Raw genomic sequence first — 23,619 nt, forward strand, 5'->3', positions numbered from 1 at the left:
AGGGGAGCAGAAGGGACAGAAGCCCCCTCCCTGAGCCAAACACCGCGGGGGGCTGCCCGCAGCCTCGGGCTGGAAACCACATCTGGGCCTCTGGGGAGCCCCGGCCGCAGGTGAGGGCTGGACCTTCAGGTGAGGAGCTCGGCGCAGCAGGCACGGAAAGGGGTGGGGCCGCCTTCGCTCCGTGAGTGACCTTCCCTAAGTGGTGCTGATGCGGGCAGCTCGGCCTCGGGCAGGAGGGCGGGACGCCGGGGCCGGACACTCCATCCTCAGGAGCAGGGAATGCCGGTCTCTGCACCCCAGCTGTCCCCTCTCCGCTCCGTGCCCCGATGCCGTGGCCTCCGTGTCTGGGCAGCGGACAGACTCCCTGACAGCCGAGGAGCCGGACGTACCTCGGGTGGCCGCCGACGGCTGGCGTGGGGAAGCGGGTTCTCTCCGCCGGCTACAAGTGGGGAGGGCAGCCGCCGGCACCTGGCTGCAGCCCCGGCTTCACAGCTGTCCCCAGTGGTCGTCACCCACAGAGGAATCGGGGCCTGGCCTGGCTGCAGGGGGTGCGCAGAGGCCGCCAGGAGGAGGTTGTCACGTGGCTCGGCAACGGCTCAGTGGCAGCTGTGGTCTGTGCCCCAGGGGCTGACATCTGGGACCCCGATTCGAGCTCCCACAGCTCTGACCGAACATCCCAGGAAAGAGCGGGAAAGGCTGCCCACCCGCACCTCCCACACCCGGACTGTGACCCGTGGAGCCAGAGGCCCCACGCCTGCCATCCAGGGAGCAGGAGAGGCGAAGGGGGTCCCCCACTGGCAAGGAGCGGCATGGTGCGCTGCGCCCCTGAGGCTCCGGGGCTCAGTGGTGTGGCCGGGGGTCCGGGGGGAGCAGCGGCTCAGGGCTGCTGTCTGGGGACTGGCTGGTGGCCGCAGCCAGGCTCTGCATGGCCTCCCGCTGCTGCTGCTTGGCCTTGTTGTAGAGCAGGACTCCTGCTGTCACCAGCACGGTGCCCACGGCTGACAGGCTGGTGACCCTGTTGCCGAAAACGATGACGCTGAGCCAGACGGACAGGGCGTGCTTGACGGTGCTGGCGACACTGCGGGAGAGGACAGCGGGGACGTCGGCGGGGGCCAAAGGCGTCTCCGCTAACCCCACTCTTTCATGCTGGGGTCCTTCCTACTAGGAAAAAGGTCACCGAGAAGTAGCGACACTTCCAACAAAAAGCCGAGTCCCATCTTCACACTCAGCGTTTTGCCTTATTTTGCTTCGTCCTTTCTTTGACGGAAATATTTCTAAGTACATTATAGCTATCGTGACATTTGATCCCTCACTACTGCAGCGTGCTCTCCACAGAACGAGGAAGGTTCCTCTGAGAGCGCCTGAGAGAACCGATCATTAGGGAGAGTATCTGGGAAGTGACACAGCCCTGCTCAGCCACTGCTGGGACCTCATGAAGATAAAGTGAACACGACAGGGCTTGTCTCCTGGGCTGCCATTGAGGACAATTTAAACTTAATTTTTGTACTTTTCTACCTAAAGCTATTTTCTTTAAAAAGAACTGGTTTGGGGACTGTCCTCGTGGTCCAGTGGTTAAGACTCCGCACTTCCAATGCAGGGGGCCCAGGTTTGGTCCCTGGTCGGGGAACTAGATCCCATATCCCGTACAGCAGCCAAAAAAAATTTTTTTAATAAAATAAGAAGAACTGGTCTTCTGTTTTCTGCCTTTTTTGAACCGTCAACTAACAATCACTGAAAAACAAAGTTTCAGGGGTATGTGGATATAATTCCTGGCCCTAAATGGAAACAGGACCGTGTGACAGACTGTGACAGCGAGAGCTTCAGGAGACCTCAGCAATCAGCAGGCAGCTCCCCTCCAGGACTCGGGCAGAGGGTGCGTGCACCCCGGGAGGCCCCAGGGCAGCGACGCACCTGCTGCCATCACTCCTGGGTACAAGTCCGCTCTCCAGTGACAGTTCTGAAGTTAAAGGACAAAGGCCCGTTGGCTTCTACGACAACTTGACGGGCAGACCCGCTGACATCACTGCATGGATTTCCAGGCCTGCTGGCAACCTCAGCCGACTCCTTTCTATTTGTTACTGAAAATGCTCCGGTGTCAAATCACGCTTTCGCTTTCGCTAAGTCCGCCCAGTTACAGAGAAGAAGCCTGTGAGACCTGAGCTCAGTGCTAAGTTACCAGCAGGGAGCCGACGGCCACGTGTGGCTGCTCGTGTGAACTGATTAAAGTTAGAGAAATGTCAGACGTTGGTTCCTCGTGGCACTTGGCACGCCCCAGGCGCTCAGCAGCACACGTGACCTGCGGCTCCCACCCTGGGCGGCCCAGAAGCGGGACAATCCGTCATCCCGGGAGATTCCACGGACAGTGCTGTTTCGGGCAGAAGTACACTCACACCACTCCAAGGATTTCTGCTTCTGCACAAAATCCCAGTGGGGATTCCCCTAAAGATCTGTTTCACAGACTTTCCTGTTCACGTTTCAAACGGCACCAATACAGAACGGCCTAGTAATTACGACCTGTGACCACAGCGATCGCTACATTTGTGATTCCACAACCACGAACACCTCTTATAAAACGTCTAGATGGCAAGCGTTCCCCTCTGCACGTGACCTGGAGGCACCTCACCTCTTGGGAGGTGCGGTCCTTACCTGAAGGTCACGGGAGAGATCCTCCCCATGAGGGCGTAGGCTGTGACGCTCTGCAGGTGGAAGAGGACGCCGTCCGCCAGCAGCAGAAGCAGCACGTCCTGGCTGTAGCGGAAGCTCCTCGCGTTCCTCCCGATCACCGGCAAGTCCTGCGCCAGAGCCAGAGGGACGCCCGCGGTGCTGACACCCAGACCCCAGCCCAGGGGCCAGCGCAACGCTGGAGCCCAGCCATAGGACGGGACAGCCCAGTTCCACGTGTGTTAAAAAGAGAGGTGTGCGTAGACGCGCACCTGTGCTTCTGTAGGACCGACGGGATCCCACGACACGCGTGAGCACAGGAGCGTGTTTGTGCCCACGCAGACACGTCTGGGAAGCAGCTCCACCAGGAGCGGGCCTGGGAGGGGCTGGGGGACATACTGCTCTCTGTTTCATAAGCTTCTGCCCTGGGACTTGTTCAACAGTGGTCACAATGTTTTTAAATAACAGTAGTAATAAAAAACAAGTGCAGGGGGACTTCCCTGGTGGCGCAGTGGTTAAGAATCCGCCTGCCAATGCAGGGGACACGGGTTCGAGCCCTGGTCCAGGAAGATCCCACATGCCGCAGAGCAACTAAGTCCGTGTGCCACAACTACTGAGCCTGTGCTCTAGAGCCCGCAAGCCACAACTACTGAGCCTGTGTGCCACAACTACTGAGCCCACGTGCCGCAACTACTGAAGCCCACGCGCCTAGAGCCCGTGCTCCACAACAAGAGAAGCCACTGCAATGAGAAGCCCACGCACCACAACGAAGAGTGGCCCCTGCTCGCCACAACTAGAGAAAGCCCATGTGCAGCAACGAAGACCCAACACAGCCAAAAATAAATAAACAAATAAATTTTAAAAAAAAACAAGTGCAGGAATTCACTGGCGGTCCAGTGGTTAAAACTCAGCGCTTTCACTGCCGTGGCCCGGGTGCAATCCCTGGCCGGGGAACTCACATCCCACAAGCCCTGAGGTGCAGCCAAAAAACAACAGAAAAGTGCACCTAAAAACGCTCACAGCAACGTTTCCGGGAACCGCTGGCTGAGGTTTGGCCCCCGTGGGCACCGGACCCACATAGGACCCGCACGGGTTTGCTTCGCTCGGTCCCCCCCCACCCCCCTGGGCGCGTGGCGGCCTCTGTATTCAGCACGCCCGGCGCCCGGGGCTCGCCCTGACCTGGGAAGGCACCAGGGCTGGACTCACCATGAAGAAGATCCAGGCCGGGACGAGCATGGCCACGGCTGCTGCACTGGTGTAGAACTGCAGCTCCGCGGCCCTGCGGGGACAGGCGCCTGATCCTCTCCCCGCCTCACCCCCGCCCTCGCCCTCCGCGGAACCAGGGTGCCCCAGTTTATTTATCTCCTCCCAGATGATAACGGACGGCCGGGCCTGACAGGCGACCCACCGGCCACGGGACAGTGACAGGCAGCCTCAAACGAGCCGGCCAGGGGCAGTTGGAAACAGGTGGGGTTTTCTCCCAAGTTTCAACGAGGTTCTTTTAAAGGCACCATGAAATGGGAGGGGTCAGGGCACAGGGTGGTCTGGTCTCCATGGAGCAGTGACACTTACGAGAACCTATATTTGTCCCCGCTGAGGAGCTTTTTGGAGAAAACGTTCTGCAAACTAGAATAAAGAAAAGAAGAGGTTACGAGAGGTCAGATGGTACCTCACACGGCCGAAGCGCCCTGTCCTCCAGAAACAGGGACACACGGCAGCTCCTTGGGGATGGCCCTGGCATCTGCTGTGAGCCGGGCTGAGCTGCCCCTTTCACAGATGGGTAACCTGAGGTCTCAGAGGCTGAGGACATGCCTGAGGTTACCCAGCTCTGCTCGGCAGCGGCCACGGAACAGACAGTGTGAGCACAGGAAGACCCTGGGAAAAAAACAGAGACAAAACTGCTGGCCGGGAAGGCCCGCCGTGGCCAATGGGAAGACCAGACAGCGTCCAGCTTCCCTGGAGCCAGAGGGCTCAGCATTCTGAAGAACGACGCTGCTCCCTGGACGCTGGGTGCACAGCAGCTCTGGCCAAGGGGGCTTAAACCAGAGCAACAAGCCTGCTGCACAGGTTTACAGGCCCTGTCCCCCCCCGGGGGTTTACGCTGCAGGCCCGTCAGAAACCTAGAGGGAAAGCCGTGTGAAGATGTTTCCTGCAGATCTAAGTCACGAGGTCTGCAGCGTCTGCAGGTGAGTGAGGAGGCTTCTGGAGACCATCCTGTGCTCGGAGTTAACAGGCGATATGCAAACTACGACGTGAGCTGGACTGTGTTTCTGGGAAAGGCTGAAGGAAACACAGCAAAGTGTGAGAAATGAAATGAAAGGTGATTTTTCATTTTTCAGCTGTATTATTCAAATTCAAACCCTCCAGATGGGCCTGTTTCTCTTTGGAAGTAATGGCAACAAGAAACCCTTGGATACCGTGTTGCTGCTGTTTCCTCTCTTTTCTCAGAAGTGGTGACGCTGAGACAGCAGGCTGTGCAGAGGTGTCAGCAAGACGGCTCAGCCGCCACTGGGGTGTGACATCTATCCCCCGTCCTGCGGGACACGGAACCCCACGCGGCACGGGACTCACCAGTCCATGATGTTGGTGGACAAGGCGGCCGAAAACCCCAGGAAGTTGAAGCTCATCTCAGTGGCCGTGCACAGCGCCAGGCCGCCCATGACAGGGATGAGCGAGAGGTTGACCAGCAGCCCTGCGGAGCGACAGCACACAGGGGCCAGGCTGCAGCGCCCCCCAGCGGGCCGGGCTACCCCCCACCCCGCCCCAGGAGTGCTCTGCACACTCACTTTGTTTGATTCTTCTCGCTGGACGGAAAATATAGCACATGCCTCCTGTCACCCGCTCCAGAGCCAGGTGCCAGGGGCACGGCAGCCAGAGCCACCAGCTCCAAGCCCTGTTCCCTGCACCCCACCCCCCGACCCCGAACCCTCATCTGCAAAACGAGTTGGGTGAAGGGTGGTCTCCAGGGAAGGCTGGGAGAGGAGGGAGGCCCCAGACCCTCAGAGTGTCCAGCGCTCCAGCCTTCGTTCTGAAATCTAACCAACAGCCTTGACGTGAAGGTAAGGCTAAGACCATTCGGTGCAACAGAAAATCACGTCACTCTGCACACAGGGCATCCAGCTTCATGTGGTACCGCTGCTTTGATTTCAGACACAGCATTCCATTTATCTTGAAATTCAAAGCAGATGAGGGGACTAGCCTCTCGTGTTCAGCAAAAAGGAGCAGAGATGCAGCCCTCAGATGACCGTAGCCCCCACCCCCACCGAGGACAGCGCTGTCCACACAGCAAACCCACAGGCCCACGTGGCCTGAGGCTGAGAGCATCACCACAGAAGGAGGCCTCTGCTGGATGGCGGACCTCACGCAGGGGCCATGGCTGGGAGGCCGTCCAGGGGGCAGGCGCCTTCGTGGACTCGGGGCTCTGCCGGGGCTGACCCACAGGGCGTCACTCCTCTGGGGACCCCAAACCTTGGGGTCCCTCAAGTCCTGGCACCTTCATCATTCTCCAACGCCTCCCCAACAGACTTTTTTTTGCTAAATTTTATCAAGATTTCCTAATTGTTCTCAGCAAGACAGCTGGTTTTCTACACACGTACCCACCGCAGCTGGAGCCCAAAGTGTGATGCTTTTAAGGCCCTTGAGATAAATCCTTTCTGCATGGTGAAGCTTGACGTGCGGTCAGGCTGTTTCCTGCCGAGTACGATTTTAGGAATCGCTTTTACACTTTGATCTGATGCTGTTTTACCATCACCTAAGCGTTTGTGCGGCTCCAAGGGCACGTCTGCGAGAAGCCTGGCTGCGCCCCGTCCGTCCCCATCCTCCTCTCTCCCTGAGGCAGGTGCCGCCTTGTTTTACCTTTTTGTCATTTTACTAGTTGAAGCAAGCACGTGTCTCCCTCTGTGAGCGCCCCCCACCCCCGGGGTCAAACACGACGTGTCACGTCCACGAGTCTGCACTCTGCTTGTCTTCACGGAACCACACTCTCTAAACGGTTGGCGGGAAAGTCCGGGACGTGTGCAGCTGGCAGCGCGTGCCCGCAGCCCAGGTTGGAAATTTGTAACAAGTCCCCTCTGCTGAGCTTTGGGGAGCCACAGTGGAGGGCAGGAGGGGGTGCGGAGGAGGGGCCGGGGCGCCTGGCAGATTCCTGGGACAGAAATGGCACCGAGGTTACCTGCCTGTCACTCCTTCACCCAGCTCCTACCATCCCGGGCCTCTGAGGCTAAGAAACGACAAGGAGGGAAGTGGAGGGAGCTGAGCTCCAGGGTGACGTGGGTGGGAGCGGCCCCCGGAGGAGCTGGCACGCCCGGGCGTTGGAGGCTGCTCACCGGTGTGCTCCCCCAGGACGGTCCGGGACAGGATCACAGTGAAGATGGGGGCCGAGCTCTTCACCGTCTCAGCAAAGGACACCGCCACATTTTTCAGGCTGACCAGACCCAAAACCACTGTTGCAAACCTAAGACAGTCAACAGCGTCACAGGGATGAGTTGGTGCCTCTGCAGCCACGGGGCAGACCTGGTAGGAGCCCAGAGGGTGTGCGCGTCTGCCCCGCCCCCGCCCGGCCCCCTCCCTCCCAGGATCACCTGATGGTAACAGTCAGCCAGGGGCAAGTGTTTTACGTGTAAAAAACTCAGTCCCTCAACCAGGAACGTTAGCTGCTTACCTCATGAGACCCACGAACAACATGGTCATGATGAAGTTGGGAGGGTAAGAAAGCCGGGTTTTGTGCTGATACAAACAGCAGGGAACAAATATTTTAACACAGCCGATGAGCGTGGTTGACAGCATCTGCACGGCCCCTGGAGGAGGAGACGGCGGGGGGGGGGGGGGGGGCGCCAGCTGAGCAGAGGGGCTCCGCCCCGCCGGGAGCTCCATCCCGCCGCCAGCGCCCGGTGGGGTACCTAGCATGCTGGGCTCCCCTTCCAGAAGGGACAGGATGTACTTGTTGAGAAACAGGGTGCAGAAGCTGAAGAAGAACCAGAGTGTGAGGTAGATGAGGGCGCGGGCACCCCACACGCCCAGGTCCGCCTCGATGACGGTTGTCTCGGTGACGGTGACCGTGAGCACCTGCTCGTCGGGGCCACCTTCGCTCTGGCCAAATGCGATCTTCTCACTCCGGTGGCCAAACACGGGGCCCCAGGCCAGGAGCGGCCGTCCCCCCGGCTTCTCACCGGGGCCCGGAGCCAGCTCTGCCAGGGCCGCGGGCTTAGCGGATGCCGACATCTCAGGGGCGGCGGGCAGCGCAGGGCAGGGACGCGGGGACGGAGGCAGCGGCCATGCAGGTGGCACTGGGCGGGGCGCGGGCTGGAGTGGGAAGGAAAGGACGGCGTTGCGTGAGCGGCTAAGGTCCTGCCGAGTTTAATCACCCACTTAGAGTTTTCAAGACGCAAACTCGGGGTCCTGGCCTTGTTTCCAGCCCCAAAGGAGCGGGCGCCCCGACAGCTCGGACTTGTCTTCCAATAAGTTTCTGAGACCAAAGCCTTTACCAGCCTCCGTTCCCTCCTCACACACCTGACCCTCCAGCCGATCCCGCCGGAACTCCTTCTACAGTACCTGCCAACCCCTGCCTCTTCCAGCCCCGCCCCACCCCCAGGGCACCCCGCACCCCCCAAGCACCGGCCCAGCCTCGAGCTCATCCTCCAGGCTGCTGTCCCGCAGCTCGGCTGAGGCCTGGGCTCTCCGCCCCCACCCCGGAAGCTGTCACAAGTGCTCTGCACCTTCCCACCCACCCTGGGACCAACCAGAGCCGCTGAGGAAGGGGCCCCCTCGCCCGGAGCTCTTCCCACCAGGCTGGCTCTCCCACGCCCTCACCCAACTTCTTAATATTTCATCCAGTGTTCTGAGTTGTCCTTTGTGGGAGGGTTGACCTGCCCCGTCAGAGACTCTGAGTTTCTGTCCCTCCATCGGGTTTTGAGTTCCAACCCCTGCGTTCTTCGAGTTCTATTTGTTACCGTTTCAAACTGGCCTGTTTCTCTCAACTTTCGATTCCTTCTTTGCATCCTCTCTTTCACGGTCCAACAGTTCATCACCCAAGCCCTGACAGTATGACCCTCAGCCTCTCAGCGGGCCAGCGGCCCGCTGGCTCGAGGGGGCTGTCCGCGTGCACAGATCCTCGGCCAGGGGACCTCCTCCTGGGCTTGAGGGCGGGCGGGCCTTGGAGCGGGCATGGGCACTGCCTCTGCAGGTGCCCAGGAGAGGGTGATCCTCCCTCAACAGACCCACACCTGCTTGGCGCTCAGGCCTGTGGCCACGACTTCTCAAGAAAGACCCCTCACTCCCTCAGATCACAGGCGAAGTCCGCCCGGTCTCCCCCGTTTGCTGGTGGTGAGCGCTTCAGGTTCCGGCCCTTCCTTTTGAATTTATTTTTTGGCCCCGCCACGCAGCTCGTGGGACCTTAGTCCCCGACCAGGGATTGAATGCGTGCCCTTGGTGGTGAAAGCGCTGAGTCCTAACCACTGGACCACCAGGGAAATCCCAGTTCTGGCTTTAAGCAGTATCCCAGTGACACCACCTGCCCAGCTCAGGAGCCCTGGCCACTCCTCCTCAGTGACACCAAACCGCAGTTCCCAGCCCCCTGCCCCCACCTCTAGGCAGCCAAGCTGGCTGCCTATGTCCTCGTCCCTCCGATGCTGACATTCGGGGGGCGCCCGTCGTGCTTTAACCTAACTTCCAGGCATGCGTGACCCAGACGGACTTGTGACTCCCTGACCCCACCTGAAGCCAGGCTCCTGGCTGAGCAGCCCCCCAGCTCCCCGTGTCCACCCAGTGCTCTCGGTCACCCCACAAGCTCAGCAGCACCAGGTCCCGGTGGGCACCCAGGCCTGACATGCACCCCGACCCTCGGGACACCAGGGCAGCTCCCCAAACGCACCCCAGACCACGACGAATGCACGTGGTCCTCCCGTGGGCCCCCACTGCCCCCGCGATACACACGAGCCCTTCGAGCCCTCTGGGCGCTGACGGGGCCAGATCTCCGCTAATGCCCCGTCCTCCTTCCTCTTCCCAGCCCGGTCCCGCCGTCCTCTCTGGGCCACACCCTGCTGGAAGCTGCACCTCCGTGGGCTGGACCGGCTGTGGCCCAGCGGGAGTATGGGGAGCCCGTGCTGCCCCCCAGCTGGGAACAGGGGTGCAGCTGCGGGTGGACGGAAAACACAGGAACAAAGCCCGTGTGTAGCTCGGGATCCCCGAGAGCAGAGAGATGGCGCCCCACCCCCGGGCCCCTGGCTGACCCCGTCTGGATGCCCAGCCCTGCAGCCGGGCCCCCCCAGGGCACAGCTCCCACTGGCCGCGGGGGCTCTGCCTCTCAAGGGAGCCCCCGTCAGGCCCACCGATGGCGCCAAGCCCCTCTCTTCAGGGCCCCAGACCCGGTGTTTGTCACACAAGCCCCGACGCCACCGCTGAGGCCCCAAAAGCAAACCTGTTGGCGAGGTGACGCTCCAGAAGCCCCCGGGGAGGGTCCCATCGCCCTTCCTCTCTCTCGTCACAAAACGAGGCTGGAGGCAAGGTGCAGGCGCTTCCCCCGACTCTCTCCACTCGGTTTCCGTCTGGGAAACGCACAGCTTCCCAGGCAGCACCGCCAGCCGGGCCTCCGCCTCCTTCTCTGCAGCTCAAGGAGCTCTGGCCCGACGCCAGAGCTCCACCGCTGAGCCCCGAGGCCCTGGGGCGCCCGCTCTCCTTCCTCAACAAGAAGCTGCTTTGAAACAAAGACGGGTCCGTGCAGTTCCACAGCTGCCGCTCACCTGGTGACGGTGTGGTATTTCACTGGATGAACAAGCCACAAGGGACTCATCCCCACTGCTGACCACACCGGGCCCCAGACCGTCCGCCACGTCCGTCCTGTGCAGGTCGTTCCTTGTGTTTCTGCTGGGTCTGCGCCCACGGGGCACCCACGACCCCCGAGGTCATCGTGCTGGGCTGTACCCTTACCCGCCCTGGAGGTTCTGCCCCATCTGCCCCGAGGGTGGAGGGTGTTGGCGGCCTCTGAAGAAGCAGAATCCATCACACACACACACCCCCGCCCACCCAGCACACGAGGCTCCAGTGCCTCCCGACTGTCCCAGGCTGAAAGCAGGTGGCAGCACAGACGCAAACAGATTCAGACCGAAACGGTGGGGATGGACCTTTCAGGAGTCACCGCAAGTGACAGGGAACGTAAGAAAGAGTCAGCAGAGCCCGTGGCCGGGATGGCACGGGGACAGAGCGTCCGTCAGATGGGGTCAACGCGGCACTTTTTTGCCAGCAGCAAAACAAAAGCCAAACAGAACCTAGGCGTCTGTCGACAGGGACGCAGATGGCAGCGGGTGGGGATGGACGCCCACAGCGGGCAGAGGGAAGTCGCATACGGGCGATGGGTGATGGGCAAACCTTACAGCCGTCGGAAATGCTGAGGCCGAGTCGCGGAAGGAGACACACGACACAGCGCCACCAGTGCACTCAAGTGTGTCCAGACACAACATGTCATTAGAAATAAAAGCACAGAAAGTGCTGTTAAGAGCAAAGAACTGGGAACTCAAGCTGGGGGCGGGGGGGGGGGGGTCTGGGTTGGGCCGCAAGGACAGGGGACGCAAGCGGGCAAGCATGGCGGGCGTCGCGCTGTTTTCTAGGCCGTTGCGAAAGCTGAGGATTTATACATGAAAAAGAGCCAGGCAGCACCTGGGGAGACAGATGCCTGTTCAGACCAGAGCCTCCCGGACCGTCTGCCCTTGGTGACCTGGTCTCAGGTGGCGCCAGGAGCTTTCTGTGTCCTGCCGCAGGTTCCAGACTGGAAGGCAGCAGGCGCTCCATCACAGACCAGCACTGCTGTCCACTGCGTCCAGAGCAGGGCCCAGGGAGCCCAGGACGGATGCTCAGGCTCCCTCCAGCGCGTGACCTCTTCCTGACCATCGACAGCCCACAAGCAGCCCACCCAGCCTGGTGACCGAGGACGCGACAGCCAAGGGACAGGCAGACCCCCCCGCTTTCGCGTGCAGCAGGAGGGGTCGGCAGCCTCCGTGTGTGTAGTTTCCGGAAGGAGTCCAAATGCCTCTGGAGTCAGAACAAGGGCTTTGAATGTCTTAAAAAGTGAAATCACGGGACTTCGCTGGCGGCCCACTGGTTGGGACTCTGCGCTCTCACCGCAGTGGCCCGGGGTGCAATCCCTCGTCGGGGAGCTAAGATCCCGCAGGCCGCGTGGCCCAGCCCCCCAACAAACAAACAGATGAAATCAACTTGGGAATGGACGGTCCTGTCTTGCTCCTTCTCGACAAGACTCCCCAAGTCACACCAGGGTTCCTAGTTGTTTGCTTGCTTTTGCTTCGTCAGGCGATGGGGGTCTGAGGCCTGGAGGGCTCCTCCAGCGGCTCCGGGGGTGGGGCCGGGGGGCTGGAATAAGGAGGGGCCACTACAGAGAAGCGGCGGAGACCAGGCAGTGAACGAGGCCCCTGGGCTGTGATGGAGGCCGAGGTGGCAGGGAAAGCAGAGACCAGGGCGGGTGGCCCTCCAGGCCGGACGCCAGAAGACCCTTCTCTGGGGAATTCAACAGGCACGGGACAGACCTTGAGGACAGAAATCAGGGCCCCAAGGAGAGGCCTTGACGGAGAAAGCAGCTGAGCAGCCCCGAGCTTCTGGGCACCCTTCAGTGCCCTGGGAGCTGAGCCAAGGCAGGAGACGGGGCAGGGGGAGCCGAGTGCCCACCGGCAAGCAGGACGTGCTGCTTTGAAAGTCACCAGAACAGGGTCCCTGGGGATCAAGACCAGGGTGGCAGAAGTGGAAATCTCACCAGGGGCGCCGGGCTCCCAAGAAGATCCGACTCAGGACAGGACTTGACGTGGAGGCTCCGAAGGCCCCCAGAAGCACACGGGGAGCTCGAGGTGGCGGGCATCAAGGATGCAGCCACCAACGTGACCGGGGGTCCTGCTTCTGGACACAGTCCACAAGGGCCAAAGCGGCCCCATCCACAGCCCAGCCACCAGAAGGAGAGGCAAGGCGCCTGGGGAAAAGCTTCCACGACTCAGCCTGAGGACAGGTGAGGATCAAAGATCAGAGACCACCTGGCCCGCAGGCTGCCAGTGGGGGAGAAGCAGCCTCCTGGCTGCTCCAGGAGGGACAGATGGACAGGATGCAGTCGTGCAGACAAACAGACAAAGAAACTGTCAGGAATAAATCAGCGGGATGAAAACATGGCAAGACTAGAGAGGAAACGTCCCACTGCTGAATGAAACTACGGTGTCCTCCTACTATTTCCCTGCGAGGTGTTAACTGGTGACCAGGGTCAATCACAACTTTACCCCCCGGAGAAACGAGCGGATGCCCCTCCACGGAGCCACCAAAGTGGGAACCACCAGGAACGAGACAGAGACACCATGTCTCCCTGACCTGAGGCGCTGAACCCGGCACCGCTGCAGTTTCCCTGCCACAGGTGCAGATCTGACGGTGAGAAAACGCAGGCGTCGAAAGCCGAGGAGAGGAGGATGGACGGCAGAGGCTGAACACCAGGCCAGGGGCTGCAGACCATTACAGCATCCACAACGCGCAGATCCTGCCAACGCCACGCACCTTTTCAACATTCACGCCCTCTGGAACCAAAAATGATCAAATCAATGACATCTCTAAAACCAAAAATCTCTAACGTGCAATACAGACAGAACTACCCGAACCAAGCCACCACTCGGGTGAACAACGTCATCCCACTGAAGAGCGAAGGACAGGAAGCCGGCCAGTAACTGCGCCAGCGGCACGGAGAACACGCGCAGGCTCCAGATGACACCCCAGGCAGGCGAGGTGCGGCAGACAAGGGTGTGCGCTGCGGGGAAGGAGGGGTGGCCGCAGGACGCCTGTGCAGGCCGCTGCCCCCCCCCGCCCCGGGAGGCCTGGAGGCAGGGACGCCCCCAGCAGCACAGCCGGCTCCTAAGCCTCATTCTCTGCTGGGCTGAACCAGCCTCCTTGGAGGAACGGCTGATGCCAGGGCTGGGGCAGGAACTGGGCCAGAAGGAGAGGGAGGGCTCCTAGGGTGATGGGGACTTATCAGAAGGACACAGGGGCCAGCGTGAGGGATGCAGTTTGAGAGAGAAAGTAAATAATAGCAAAGGGTTAGAAGCCACACATCCACCACGATCACTAAACGGGGAAAGGAGAAAGCACTTCCTTCTGTTACAAAGTCAGATGACTGATGCAATTAGAAAATCTCCGTTTGGCGACCATGCCCATGATCACACTAACAATCGACTCGGGCTGGGTGAAAATTTAGAAATAACAGAATATTTAGTCTCAAAGTGTATCCCTACAAGGTACGTGTTAGTAACAAAGGGCACTCGATGGAGGTCCAAAGGGGAGAAGACAGGAAACTTCCTTGAAGAAGGAGGAGAAGGGGGAGGCGCCTATCCAGATAGGAGGATTCCAGGTCACGTGCCGTATTGGTGCAGAAACAAGTAAACAAATTGGAACGGAGGCCCAGAGACTCCGCACAAGCAGAATTCTGGTCCAAGACAGAGTGGGGCTGTGGCTCGTTGGAGAAGGGAGGCCACTGTCGCTGATGCTAGGATGGCCGTTATCCACACCAGAGAAAACAAACTGGACCCTGATCTCACAATTCTAGACAAATAACGATTAGCAACACCCACAGAGCACTTCCTAGGAAGCAGGTAGGGTCTGACCGAGCATCTCACACGTATTAACTCAATGAATCTTCACAGCAACCCTTGCGGAGGGACGCTGTCACCCGTGTGAGACACATGAAGTGGGGAAACGGCCTCTGGCCACAGTTCAGGGCTTGAACCTGCGCAGCCTGTCTGTGAAATGCAGCTGTGTAAACCCTTACGTTTAGAGGAGAATGTAAGAGAATATATTCCTGATCCTGGTATAGGAGAAGAGTGTCTTTCTTTTTCTGCCCGCACCGCACAGCCGGCAGGATCTCAGTTCCCCGACCAGGGATTGAACCCGGGCCCAGCAGTGAGAGCGCGGAGTCCTGACCACTGGACCAGCAGCGAACTCCTGAAAAAGAATATCTTAAACCAATGCCCATAAAGGAAAATATAAATAAAACAGACTGTGTTGGCTAAACTAAGAGCTTCTGTGCCATCGAAACGCACTATAACGTATTGTAACACGAACACACTCAATGACAAAGCGACAACCTGGAGGAGGCAGTTAGGACGTGACAAAGGAGAGGGAACGGATTCCTACAACTTAATAGGAAATGTGGGCAAAAGCACCAGCGCAGGAGAGCGTTTCCAAACGGCCGATAAGCACGAGAGAGGATGCTTATCAGCCCTCCAGCGCCGTGTAACGCGGCACCGCACACCCGGCGGCACAGAGCAATGACACACCTACGACCCCGCAAGCTTCTGTGGTCGGGACTCTGGCAGCAGCTGTGCTGGGCAGTTGGCCGTCACGATGGCAGGAGGGGCCGAGGCCTCACCCGAAGGCCGGGGCGCCTGCTTGCAAGCCCACACGCGCAACCCCCGGCCAGCTGTTGGGGGAAGACCCCTCCGCGGGGCCGCCCGCAGCCGGCACCTGGCCTGCATTGGAACGGCTGAGAGAAAGCGCCCGGGGAGGCCCGAGTCTTTTTGTAACCTCGTCCCCTTCTCGTTTGCTGGTTTGCTGTTCGGAGCTCATTAGAAGGCCGGCCTCGAGGGGAGGGGCTACAGAAGGTGAGAATGCGGGGAGGGAGGCAAGGTCACGTCCAACCACGGGGGTCGACCTCACCAGCGGTCAGGGAGCTGGACACACCACCCACCCCCACTGCCAAAAACCATCAGGTCTGACAACACCCAGAGCTGCTGGAAGGTGTGGATCCAGAGGCCCCCAGACACGGCTACGGGGCGGCTGGTACGAGCACTTGCGGAAATGGCGTGGCAGCCTCTTGAGAGCTACGCGCCTGCGCACCCTACACATCAGCACTTCCACTCTCGAGGTTCCCCCAGGGAAGTCCTGCGAGAGCGTCCAGAGTGGGAGTGCCCGTCATGACGGCTGGGAAGTGCGACCGGCCACCCATCGGAGAATGAACGTGTGCTGTAGACGTGGCCCAGGAGTGAGGACGAGACACGTCCTGCAGTAGCCACGGCTGACGGCCGGCCAGGCCCTCTCTGCCCGGATGGTGGGCGGGCACGTGACCGCAGCACTTACCACTGGTTACCGGCCGCAGCGCCGATCCTGAGCAGAAGGCCCGCTCCTGGCTGCGGCGAAGCCCCGCGCGGCTGCGCTGGGCATCGCACAGGGAGGCCGGCAGCGGCCAGGTGTCAGCGGCCCAGAGCCCAGCAGGTGTGGCTCACCCAGCCCCGCGGAGACCCCAGCTGCCCTCCCCAGCTCCGGCTCGTGTTTCCACCGCCCGTTCTTCTTTCTCAGGCCCCGTGACTCCAGGTGCCTCCACGAGAAGCAATTCTCATCCTGCGAAAGACCGAAGGTCAGCGGCCCCAATCTGACAACGAAAAACTGACCCCACCTTCCAGGTCGGCCTGGAAACAGGGCGGACAGGGCTGAACGCAGGGCTCGTGGGGCACTGCTCCCCGCCCAGGCCCTTGGTGACAAAGGTCTGAATTATTGCCCTCTCAGATTATAGCACAAATAACAAGAACCGAAACGTAGCCTTTTCCACCCAGCACGGAGTAGGTGGCTCACGAGGCCAGGGTTGACTCTTAACTTTACTCCTGCCTAGAGCTGTCTTCAGAAGAGGGTTCACACGTGGGACTGAAAGGAAACCAGGTCAGCGACACGTAGCGAGAAGCACACCTGTGACACTTCCGTCACGTGCAGGCGCTGAGCCCCCTCTCCCACGGCCTGAACGGCCCAGCCTCCGCCAGCCCTGCAGCGAGGGCTCACGACCCACGGGGAGGGTGCCTGGTTCTGAAACGGGGGGGGGGGGGGGGCAGGACCACCACGGCACATTCTCCACCGAAGGGAAGTTTGCGTGGAGGTTAGCGAAAATGAAGATGTCAACTTTCCCATCCAGTTCCGTAGACCCTTAAATTCTAGGGCCCGTCAGCCTGGGGTCAAGAGTCCCTGTTCTCCAACAAACAACTCAAGATGTTCTCAAGGCCTGGTGAGGAAGCCTAGTTGGTTCAAATTGTCAGCAGGGCAGTTTAGACAAAATATACTGAACGTCTACAAATCTTATACACTAATTCAGAGATTCCACCTCCAGGGATTTATCCTAAAGAAATAATCCAACAAAGGCCCAAGACTGTACATACAAGGATGTTAAAAAGCTTTGTTTTTAAGACTAAGAAGCTGACACTAGCCAAGTGTCAGATAAGAAATTTGTAACAAACCCTGTCACATAATGGGACACTGTAGCCCTGCAAGTTTTGACAAAAATAGATTTGTCATAGATTAAGTGAGAGCAGAGTTACAAGCCCTCTGCACAGTATGTTCCCGTTTAAAAAGTACAAATGGTTCAGAAGCACACAGGCGAAGTTACCAACTGTGGCCCGCTCTGGGAGCAGAATCTCAGGTCCTTCACATTTCGTTTGCGTTTGGGCTCCTCTTCATTTTCTAATTTATGTGCACTGAACATGGATTTCTTAACAACAAGGACCTGTATATAGCACAGGGAACTACAATCAATATCTTGTAATAACCTGTAATGGAATGGAAAAGAATCTGAAAAAGAATGTGTGTGTATAACTGAATCACTGCTGTACACCAGAAACTAACACAACATTGTAAATCAACTGTACTTCAATTTAAAAAAAAAACTTTAAAAAGAAAATGGACTTCTGTAATGTAAAAACTTTCCTATTCCCTCCCTTAATGTTCCTTTTCATGCTGTTTAATATTGTTTTATTCTGCTTTACAATGTTACTTACAAGTTTAAAGATTTTTGGTAAAGTACATTGCACTCTACTAAAAAACAAAGAACTTTAAGCCACTAAACAAAGAGTCTGCCTCTAAATAGCTTTGTTTTTTCCTCTCTTTTTTATACAGCAGCAGTAGGTGAGCAAGGTCCTCAAGGCTTCAGAAGATGAGCTTGGGGCGGTGGGGCGGGGGCACTGCCTGGACCCCACAGGCCCCGTAAAACCCGCTACAGGAAAGTCACCTGAGGACTACAATGAAGTCTTAGCTCTGGGCCTGACTGGGAGTTTCCCACTCCAATTTACAAAGTAACAGTCCGCTAGGACCAGCGCCCGGCAGGATGTTAGTCATTATATAATTTCCAGTTTTCTAAAATCCTGCATAGAAAGACACCAACTGCAATGAATTTGCGGGCGATCGCGCCCTTTGGTTCCGGATCGGACGGAGCATCTTTACCCGGTTCTTTCGGAAGCGGTTGCACCTGCCGCTCGGAGGCCATGCCCCACTTCGGGGGGGCATCGGCGGGAGGGGGGGCTAAAACGCAAGGACACCCGACCCTGTGCCCCCCCATCCCGCCTCTGACAGCCCACCCCCACGACCCGGGCGCGGCTCCCCCCACCCGCTCCGGAGACCCCAAAGCCCCGCCGCACCTGTGCCCAGCCGCCCCGCCTCAGGCGCCGTGCGGACCCGGGACGGGAACGCGGCGCCGGCCGTGGAGGCCTGGGGTCCGAGCGGACACCTGCGAGGTGGGGCGGGAACTCCATGCGGTGGACGCTGAAGGAGCGGACCGGTCGTGAAGGCGCGAGGGACTGTGCCCCCCGGCGGCGTCGGACGCCCAGGCGCGCGCGTGCCAAGGCCCTGGGGTGGCTCAGCGGCCGCGCCCGCAGAGGGTCCTGGGCCGGGGAAGGGAGGTGGCTAGTGGGGGGAACTTCGGCCCAGACGCAAAGGGCGACCCCCGCAGGCGACCCACCCCGCCAGCTTAATTCAGCGCTTCACCCACCGAGAAGTCCCCGGGCTAGACGCCGCGCGGGCCCCGCAGCCTCGGGGACATGCACCGGGACCCGCAGCCGCATCCGGGCGGAGTTTCAGCGCGCCGGGGCGAAGGACGCGGTCACCCGGGGCCCCGTCGCCCCCGCCTCCACACGGCGACCCGCCCACGTCTCGGCGACTGCGGCTCCCCGAGCGAAAGCCTGCGGGTCGGGCCCGGTGGGCGGGCCCCAAACAGACCCCCCCCCCACCCCGATCCCTGCGGGCGGTGGGGCGGGGACGGGGGCGGGGCGAAGCGGGGCGGAAGTGCCGCTACCGGCCCCGGAAGCCATGAGCTGGAAGTGACGCGCCGGAAACCAGCCACGGCTCCCCGCTGGCCCGCGGGACTCATTCCGCTTTGTCCTGAGCGTCTGGGCTTCTCTGCCGCCGCTGCTGAGCCGGTGGAGGGGCCACGCTACTGGTTGATTCTCCCCCGCTGTCGTCCCCTTGGCACCCTCTTGGCCGTAGCACTTCAGCCCAGGCGGGGGTGGTGATCCTGGGTGACGGCGACCCCCATCGTCATCCCCTTGGCACCCTTCGGCTGTACCACTTCAGCCCAGGCGGGGGTGGGGCGAAGGCGATCCCCGCGGCCTTGGTACCTTCCGGGCCGTACCACCTCGGCTGGCGCCCCTCGCGGTTTTCCCCCTTGACACCTTCCGGGCTGTACCACCTCCGCCCAGATGGGGGGGGGGAGCGATGGCGCCCCCTTGCGATATCCTCTGGCGTACCACTTCAGTCCAGACGGCGACCCCCTCCGTCCTCCCCTTGGTACCTTCCGGGCCGTACCACCGCGGCCCAGGAGGGGCGACCAGTTCGTGGACCTGTAAGTCCCTAAGGGGCCGCCCTCCGAGTTTTGGTTTCAAGGGACAGAAATTCCAGCCTCAACACGCCTCCTTTAGAAGAGGAAAGATAGAGGGAGTGTCTGTCTTCCCAGCATCCTAGCATCAGAGGAGCTCTAGGGGCACCTGGACCCCCGAGGCCACGCCCCTGGAGAGGGCGCTGATTGGCCAAGCTGTGTGGAGCTCCGCCTGGGGGCGTGACCTCGGCCCAGGTGAGCGGCGGGCTGCGCTGGGATGGTCGCAACTGCTGCGGAGCACCTGCCCAGACCGGTTCTCCTCCCCGCTTACTTTTTAACATGATTTTAAGGGGCAAGGGTACAGCTAATGGGCTTTTTTTTTTTTGTATATGTATCTCCTCCCGCTTCTCTTTCAACGTCAGATTCACATATTATCTGTCTTTTTATGGTGATTTAATTATCGGGAGAGAGGAAATCTCAGAATGTTAGTGTTGTTTTCTTTTGTAAATTGAAGTATAGTTGGTGTGCAATGTTATGTTACAGGTGTGCAATATAATGATTCACAATTTTTAAAGGTTATGCTCCATTTATAGTTCCTATAAAATATAGCCTATATTCCCTGTGTTGTGCAATATGTCCTTGTAGCTTATTTTATTTTTTATTTATTTTCTGTTTTTTAAAAAAATTTTTAATTTAATTTTTTATACAGCAGATTCTTATTAGTCATCAATTTTATACACATCAGTGTATACATGTCAATCCCAATCGCCCAATTCATCAACCCCCACCCCCACCCCACCGCCCCTTTCCCCCCTTGGTGTCCATACGTTTGTTCTCCACATCTCTGTCTCAATTTCTGCCCTGCAAACCGGTTCATCTGTACCATTTTTCTAGGTTCCACATATATGCATTAATATATGATATCTGTTTTTCTCTTTCTGACTTACTTCACTCTGTATGACAGACTCTAGGTCCATCCACCTCACTACAAATGAGTCAATTTCGTTTCTTTTTATGGCTAATATTCCATTGTATATATGTGCCACATCTTCTTTATCCATTCATCTGTCGATGGACCCTTAGGTTGCTTCCATGTCCTGGCTATTGTAAATAGAGCTGCAATGAACATTGCGGTACATGACTCTTTTTGAATTATGGGTTTCTCTGGATATATGCCCAGCAGTGGGATTGCTAGGTCATATGGTAATTCTATTTTTAGTTTTTTAAGGAACCTTCATACTGTTCTCCATAGTGGCTGTATCAATTTACATTCCCACCAACAGCGCAAGAGGGTTCCCTTTTCTCCACACCCTCTCCAGCATTTGCTGTTTGTAGATTTTCTGATGATGCCCATTCTGACCGGTGTGAGGTGATATTTTCAGGAGCAAGGGTACAGCTAATGGGCTCTGCTTAAAGCCTACTTTTTGGTCAAACTTTCACATATTTTTCTTCACATTAATAATTTTGTTTTTTATTTTTATTATTTTTTATTTTTGGCTGCGTTGGGTCTTCATTGCTGCGCGCGGACTTTCTCTAGTTGCGGCGAGCAGGGGCTACTCTTCGTTGTGGTGCGTGGGCTTCTCATTGCGATGGCTGCTCTTGCGCGCGGGCTTCAGTAGTTGTGGCACACGGGCTCAGTAGTTGTGGCTCGCGGGCTTAGTTGCTCCGCGGCATGTGGGATCTTCCCGAACCAAGGCTCAAACCTGTGTCCCCTGCATCGGCAGGTGGATTCTTAACCACTGTGCCACCAGGGAAGTCCCTCTTCACATTATTTTAAAATTAATAAAATTTCTCCTTTAGGTCTTGGCCAGAGGGTCAGTTAATTAATGGTGGTGTCTGCCCACCCCTGGGCGCGCACAGGTGGGGCTGGGGCCGCGAACTGCAGTTCAGGGCTCAGTGAGTTACTTGTGGTGATCAGTGAGTTAGTTACTTGTAGTCAAGAATTTCAAAAGGAAATGTATAAAAAGTATCCAAAACTTTATAGCAGGGCTTCCCTGGTGGCACAGTGGTTAAGAATCCACCTGCCAATGCAGGGGACACGGGTTTGAGCCCTGGTCCAGGAAGATCCCACAGGCCGAGGAGCAACTAAGCCCGTGCGCCACAACTACCGAGCCTGCACTCTAGAGCCCGCGAGCTGCAACTACGGAAGCCCGCGAGCTACAACTACTGAAGCCCGCGCGCCTAGAACCCATGCTTCGCGACAAGAGAAGCCACTGCAGTGAGAAGCCCGCGCACCCCAATGAAGAATAGCCCCCGCTCGCCGCAACTAGAGAAAGCCCACACGCAGCAACGAAGACCCAACGCAGCCAAAAATAAATACATAAAATAAATAAATTAAAAAAAAACCCTTTATAGCAGAATCTTTCTTGCATTTTATCTGAGACAGTGCGTTTTTAAATTCTGAAATGATGTCAGGGGAACCTAGGCACCTTCCCCTCCTGGACCAGGCACCCCAGCATGGAGGACAGTTCGACCCAGGCCTCCAGCCACTGCCCGAGGAAGGCTTTGCTCCATGGTCACACTCGCAGAGTTTGTATCCTGCCCTTTTTTCTTTGTCCTGCTAACAGTTGTTCACCAAAAACAATAAAACAGCCAGTTATTTTACCAGCAAAACGGGTTGATTTGGCAGCAGCAAAGAAGTGAAGTTCAGGACAGGCAGCTACGGTGAACCACAAGCAAGTCTGGTGAAGCAGAGGAGAAGGGCAAGTTGTTATAAACAGTCTACTGGAGGAACTGGGTGGTGGCTTTTCATTGGCTGAGAGGCCGCCAGGCGGGGGACATCGTCCTTCCTCCTGCTGGTGGCAGTGAAGTATCTGCTTCTGGCCGCAGGTGCAAGGGACTCTCTGCCTGCTGGGATCTGTGTTGAGGCCCAGGGGCACCTGCCTGAGAGCTTACCCTTCTGGCCTCCCGACTGCATTTTAGTTGAGGTTCCCCTTTGTTAATTTTCACATAAGTCTTCTCTAAACACTGCAGGAGACACTGCTGCAGGTAGCGAGTCGTTTCACCGCTGGGCCGTGTCTGACTTCCAGTATCAGGGAAGGGGTCTGAGTGGTTTTACCTGCATTTGCTGGAGTTTCCACTTCTTCCTTTGACTGGATTCCAAGAAGCAGAATTTGGGGTTGAAAGACTTTAGACCGGCCAGGATTCTTCACACCCTTGTCAGCTTCAAATGTGACCATTTCAGCCTCTTTGCTGATTTGCACATTAGACACAAACTTGTTAGGAAGCGGCTCTCATGAAGGAGCCCCACGCCGGCCAGCCTGCCTCTCCTCGTGGCATCTGCCGGCCTCTCCCAGTCCAGCCCCCCGCCCCAGCCCCCTTCTCACAGGCTCAGTCTGCATCTGGGCCATGGTCTGACGTGATGGCTGCAGTCAGGTGGGTTGGTGACTTGCGGGCCTGGAGGAGCCCAAGTTCCCAGGGGACGGTGAGGACAGCAGGAGGTGTGGACCTGGGCCTGGGAGCCCACAAGGCCCAGAGCACGGGGTCCCGGGAGGAATTGTGGGGGAGCCCCCCCTTGTCCCTCCAGCCGCACCGCCCAAATCGCCAGGAAGCACTGACCCGCACGATGCTGCTTCCTAGGCGCCTGGCCTCCTGATAGCAGCCCCTCGCTGGGCCGGGGGTGCCTCTGGGCCCACGTTCTGAGGGCTCCACGTTAAGCCCCAGGGGTTCTCTTTCTTTTAAACAATCACCATTTGTTAGGCCTCACCACCTCGGGGTGCTCTTGGGCGCCCTTGCTTACCCCCTGTAATTAGCTTGCTCTGGGAGGAAGGCGGGCGGAGTGGTCAGTGCTGGGGGCGCCGTTGGAGCTGCCAGGGCAGGAGGGGGGACGGGGGCTTCAGGCCGGCAGCCCATGTGGGCCCCTGGGCACCCAAGGCATCGGGAGCTGAGTCTGCTCCAGGCTTCTCGGGGGTGGGGGGGACCCGTTATTCGGTGCACTGGGAAGGGATTTCGCAGATGTAATTACGGTCCTGAGCGTGTGGCCTTCAGCCCCATCCAGGGGGCAGTGCCCGGAGGAGGGGAGCCTCACCAGCAGGTGAGGCCGGTGGGGTCTGCCTGGGCCTGGCCCCTCCAAACTCAGCCCTGGCCCACCCAGCAGGGCCCCTGGCCATCCCCAGGTCACTGGGCTGTGGAGTCGAGGCCTCTGGTTCCTTCCCGAGTGTCCTTCCCAGGCTCTGGGTCCAGCCGGGATGCCCACAGCCTGGGACGGCCAAGCAGCCTTTCTGGACGCTGCCCTTGGTCCCGTGGGTGATGTCTACTCACCTGTCATCCTGGCCATCACCTCAGCAGGCTGCCCCGGGGGGCCAGAACCCCGTCCAGTGCGAGGGCTGTGCCCGAAGGTCCCTCAGTGAGACCCACTCGGGGTGGGGCAGCAG

The 23,619-nt window shown here is 58.6% G+C and overlaps 1 protein-coding gene across 4 annotated transcripts in view; it reads right to left on the minus strand.

Annotated features, from left to right (window-relative positions):
• Positions 1-18,691, minus strand: part of LOC137213276 (cyclin-dependent kinase 11B) — a 39,371-nt gene extending 20,680 nt beyond the window's left edge. Inside the window, exons 1-8 of one of the 4 annotated variants that reach the window (XM_067717694.1) lie at positions 18,425-18,691; positions 7,560-7,962; positions 7,322-7,457; positions 6,987-7,114; positions 5,233-5,353; positions 4,234-4,287; positions 3,868-3,940; positions 2,647-2,792 (exon numbers count right to left, since the gene is read on the minus strand). In XM_067717694.1, the coding sequence (XP_067573795.1) occupies positions 2,647-2,792; positions 3,868-3,940; positions 4,234-4,287; positions 5,233-5,353; positions 6,987-7,114; positions 7,322-7,457; positions 7,560-7,881 (980 nt within the window). In that variant the 5' untranslated portion in view covers positions 7,882-7,962; positions 18,425-18,691. Of the gene's footprint in view, positions 1-389; positions 1,079-2,646; positions 2,793-3,867; positions 3,941-4,233; positions 4,288-5,232; positions 5,354-6,986; positions 7,115-7,321; positions 7,458-7,559; positions 7,963-13,011; positions 13,149-18,424 lie in introns of those variants that run through there. The other 3 variants (XM_067717695.1, XM_067717704.1, XM_067717699.1) reach the window with 3 other exon arrangements.
• Positions 18,692-23,619: the final 4,928 nt, after the last annotated feature.

This window comes from Pseudorca crassidens, chromosome 2 (assembly GCF_039906515.1).
Source record: "Pseudorca crassidens isolate mPseCra1 chromosome 2, mPseCra1.hap1, whole genome shotgun sequence".
NCBI classification, from domain to species: Eukaryota; Metazoa; Chordata; class Mammalia; order Artiodactyla; family Delphinidae; genus Pseudorca; species Pseudorca crassidens.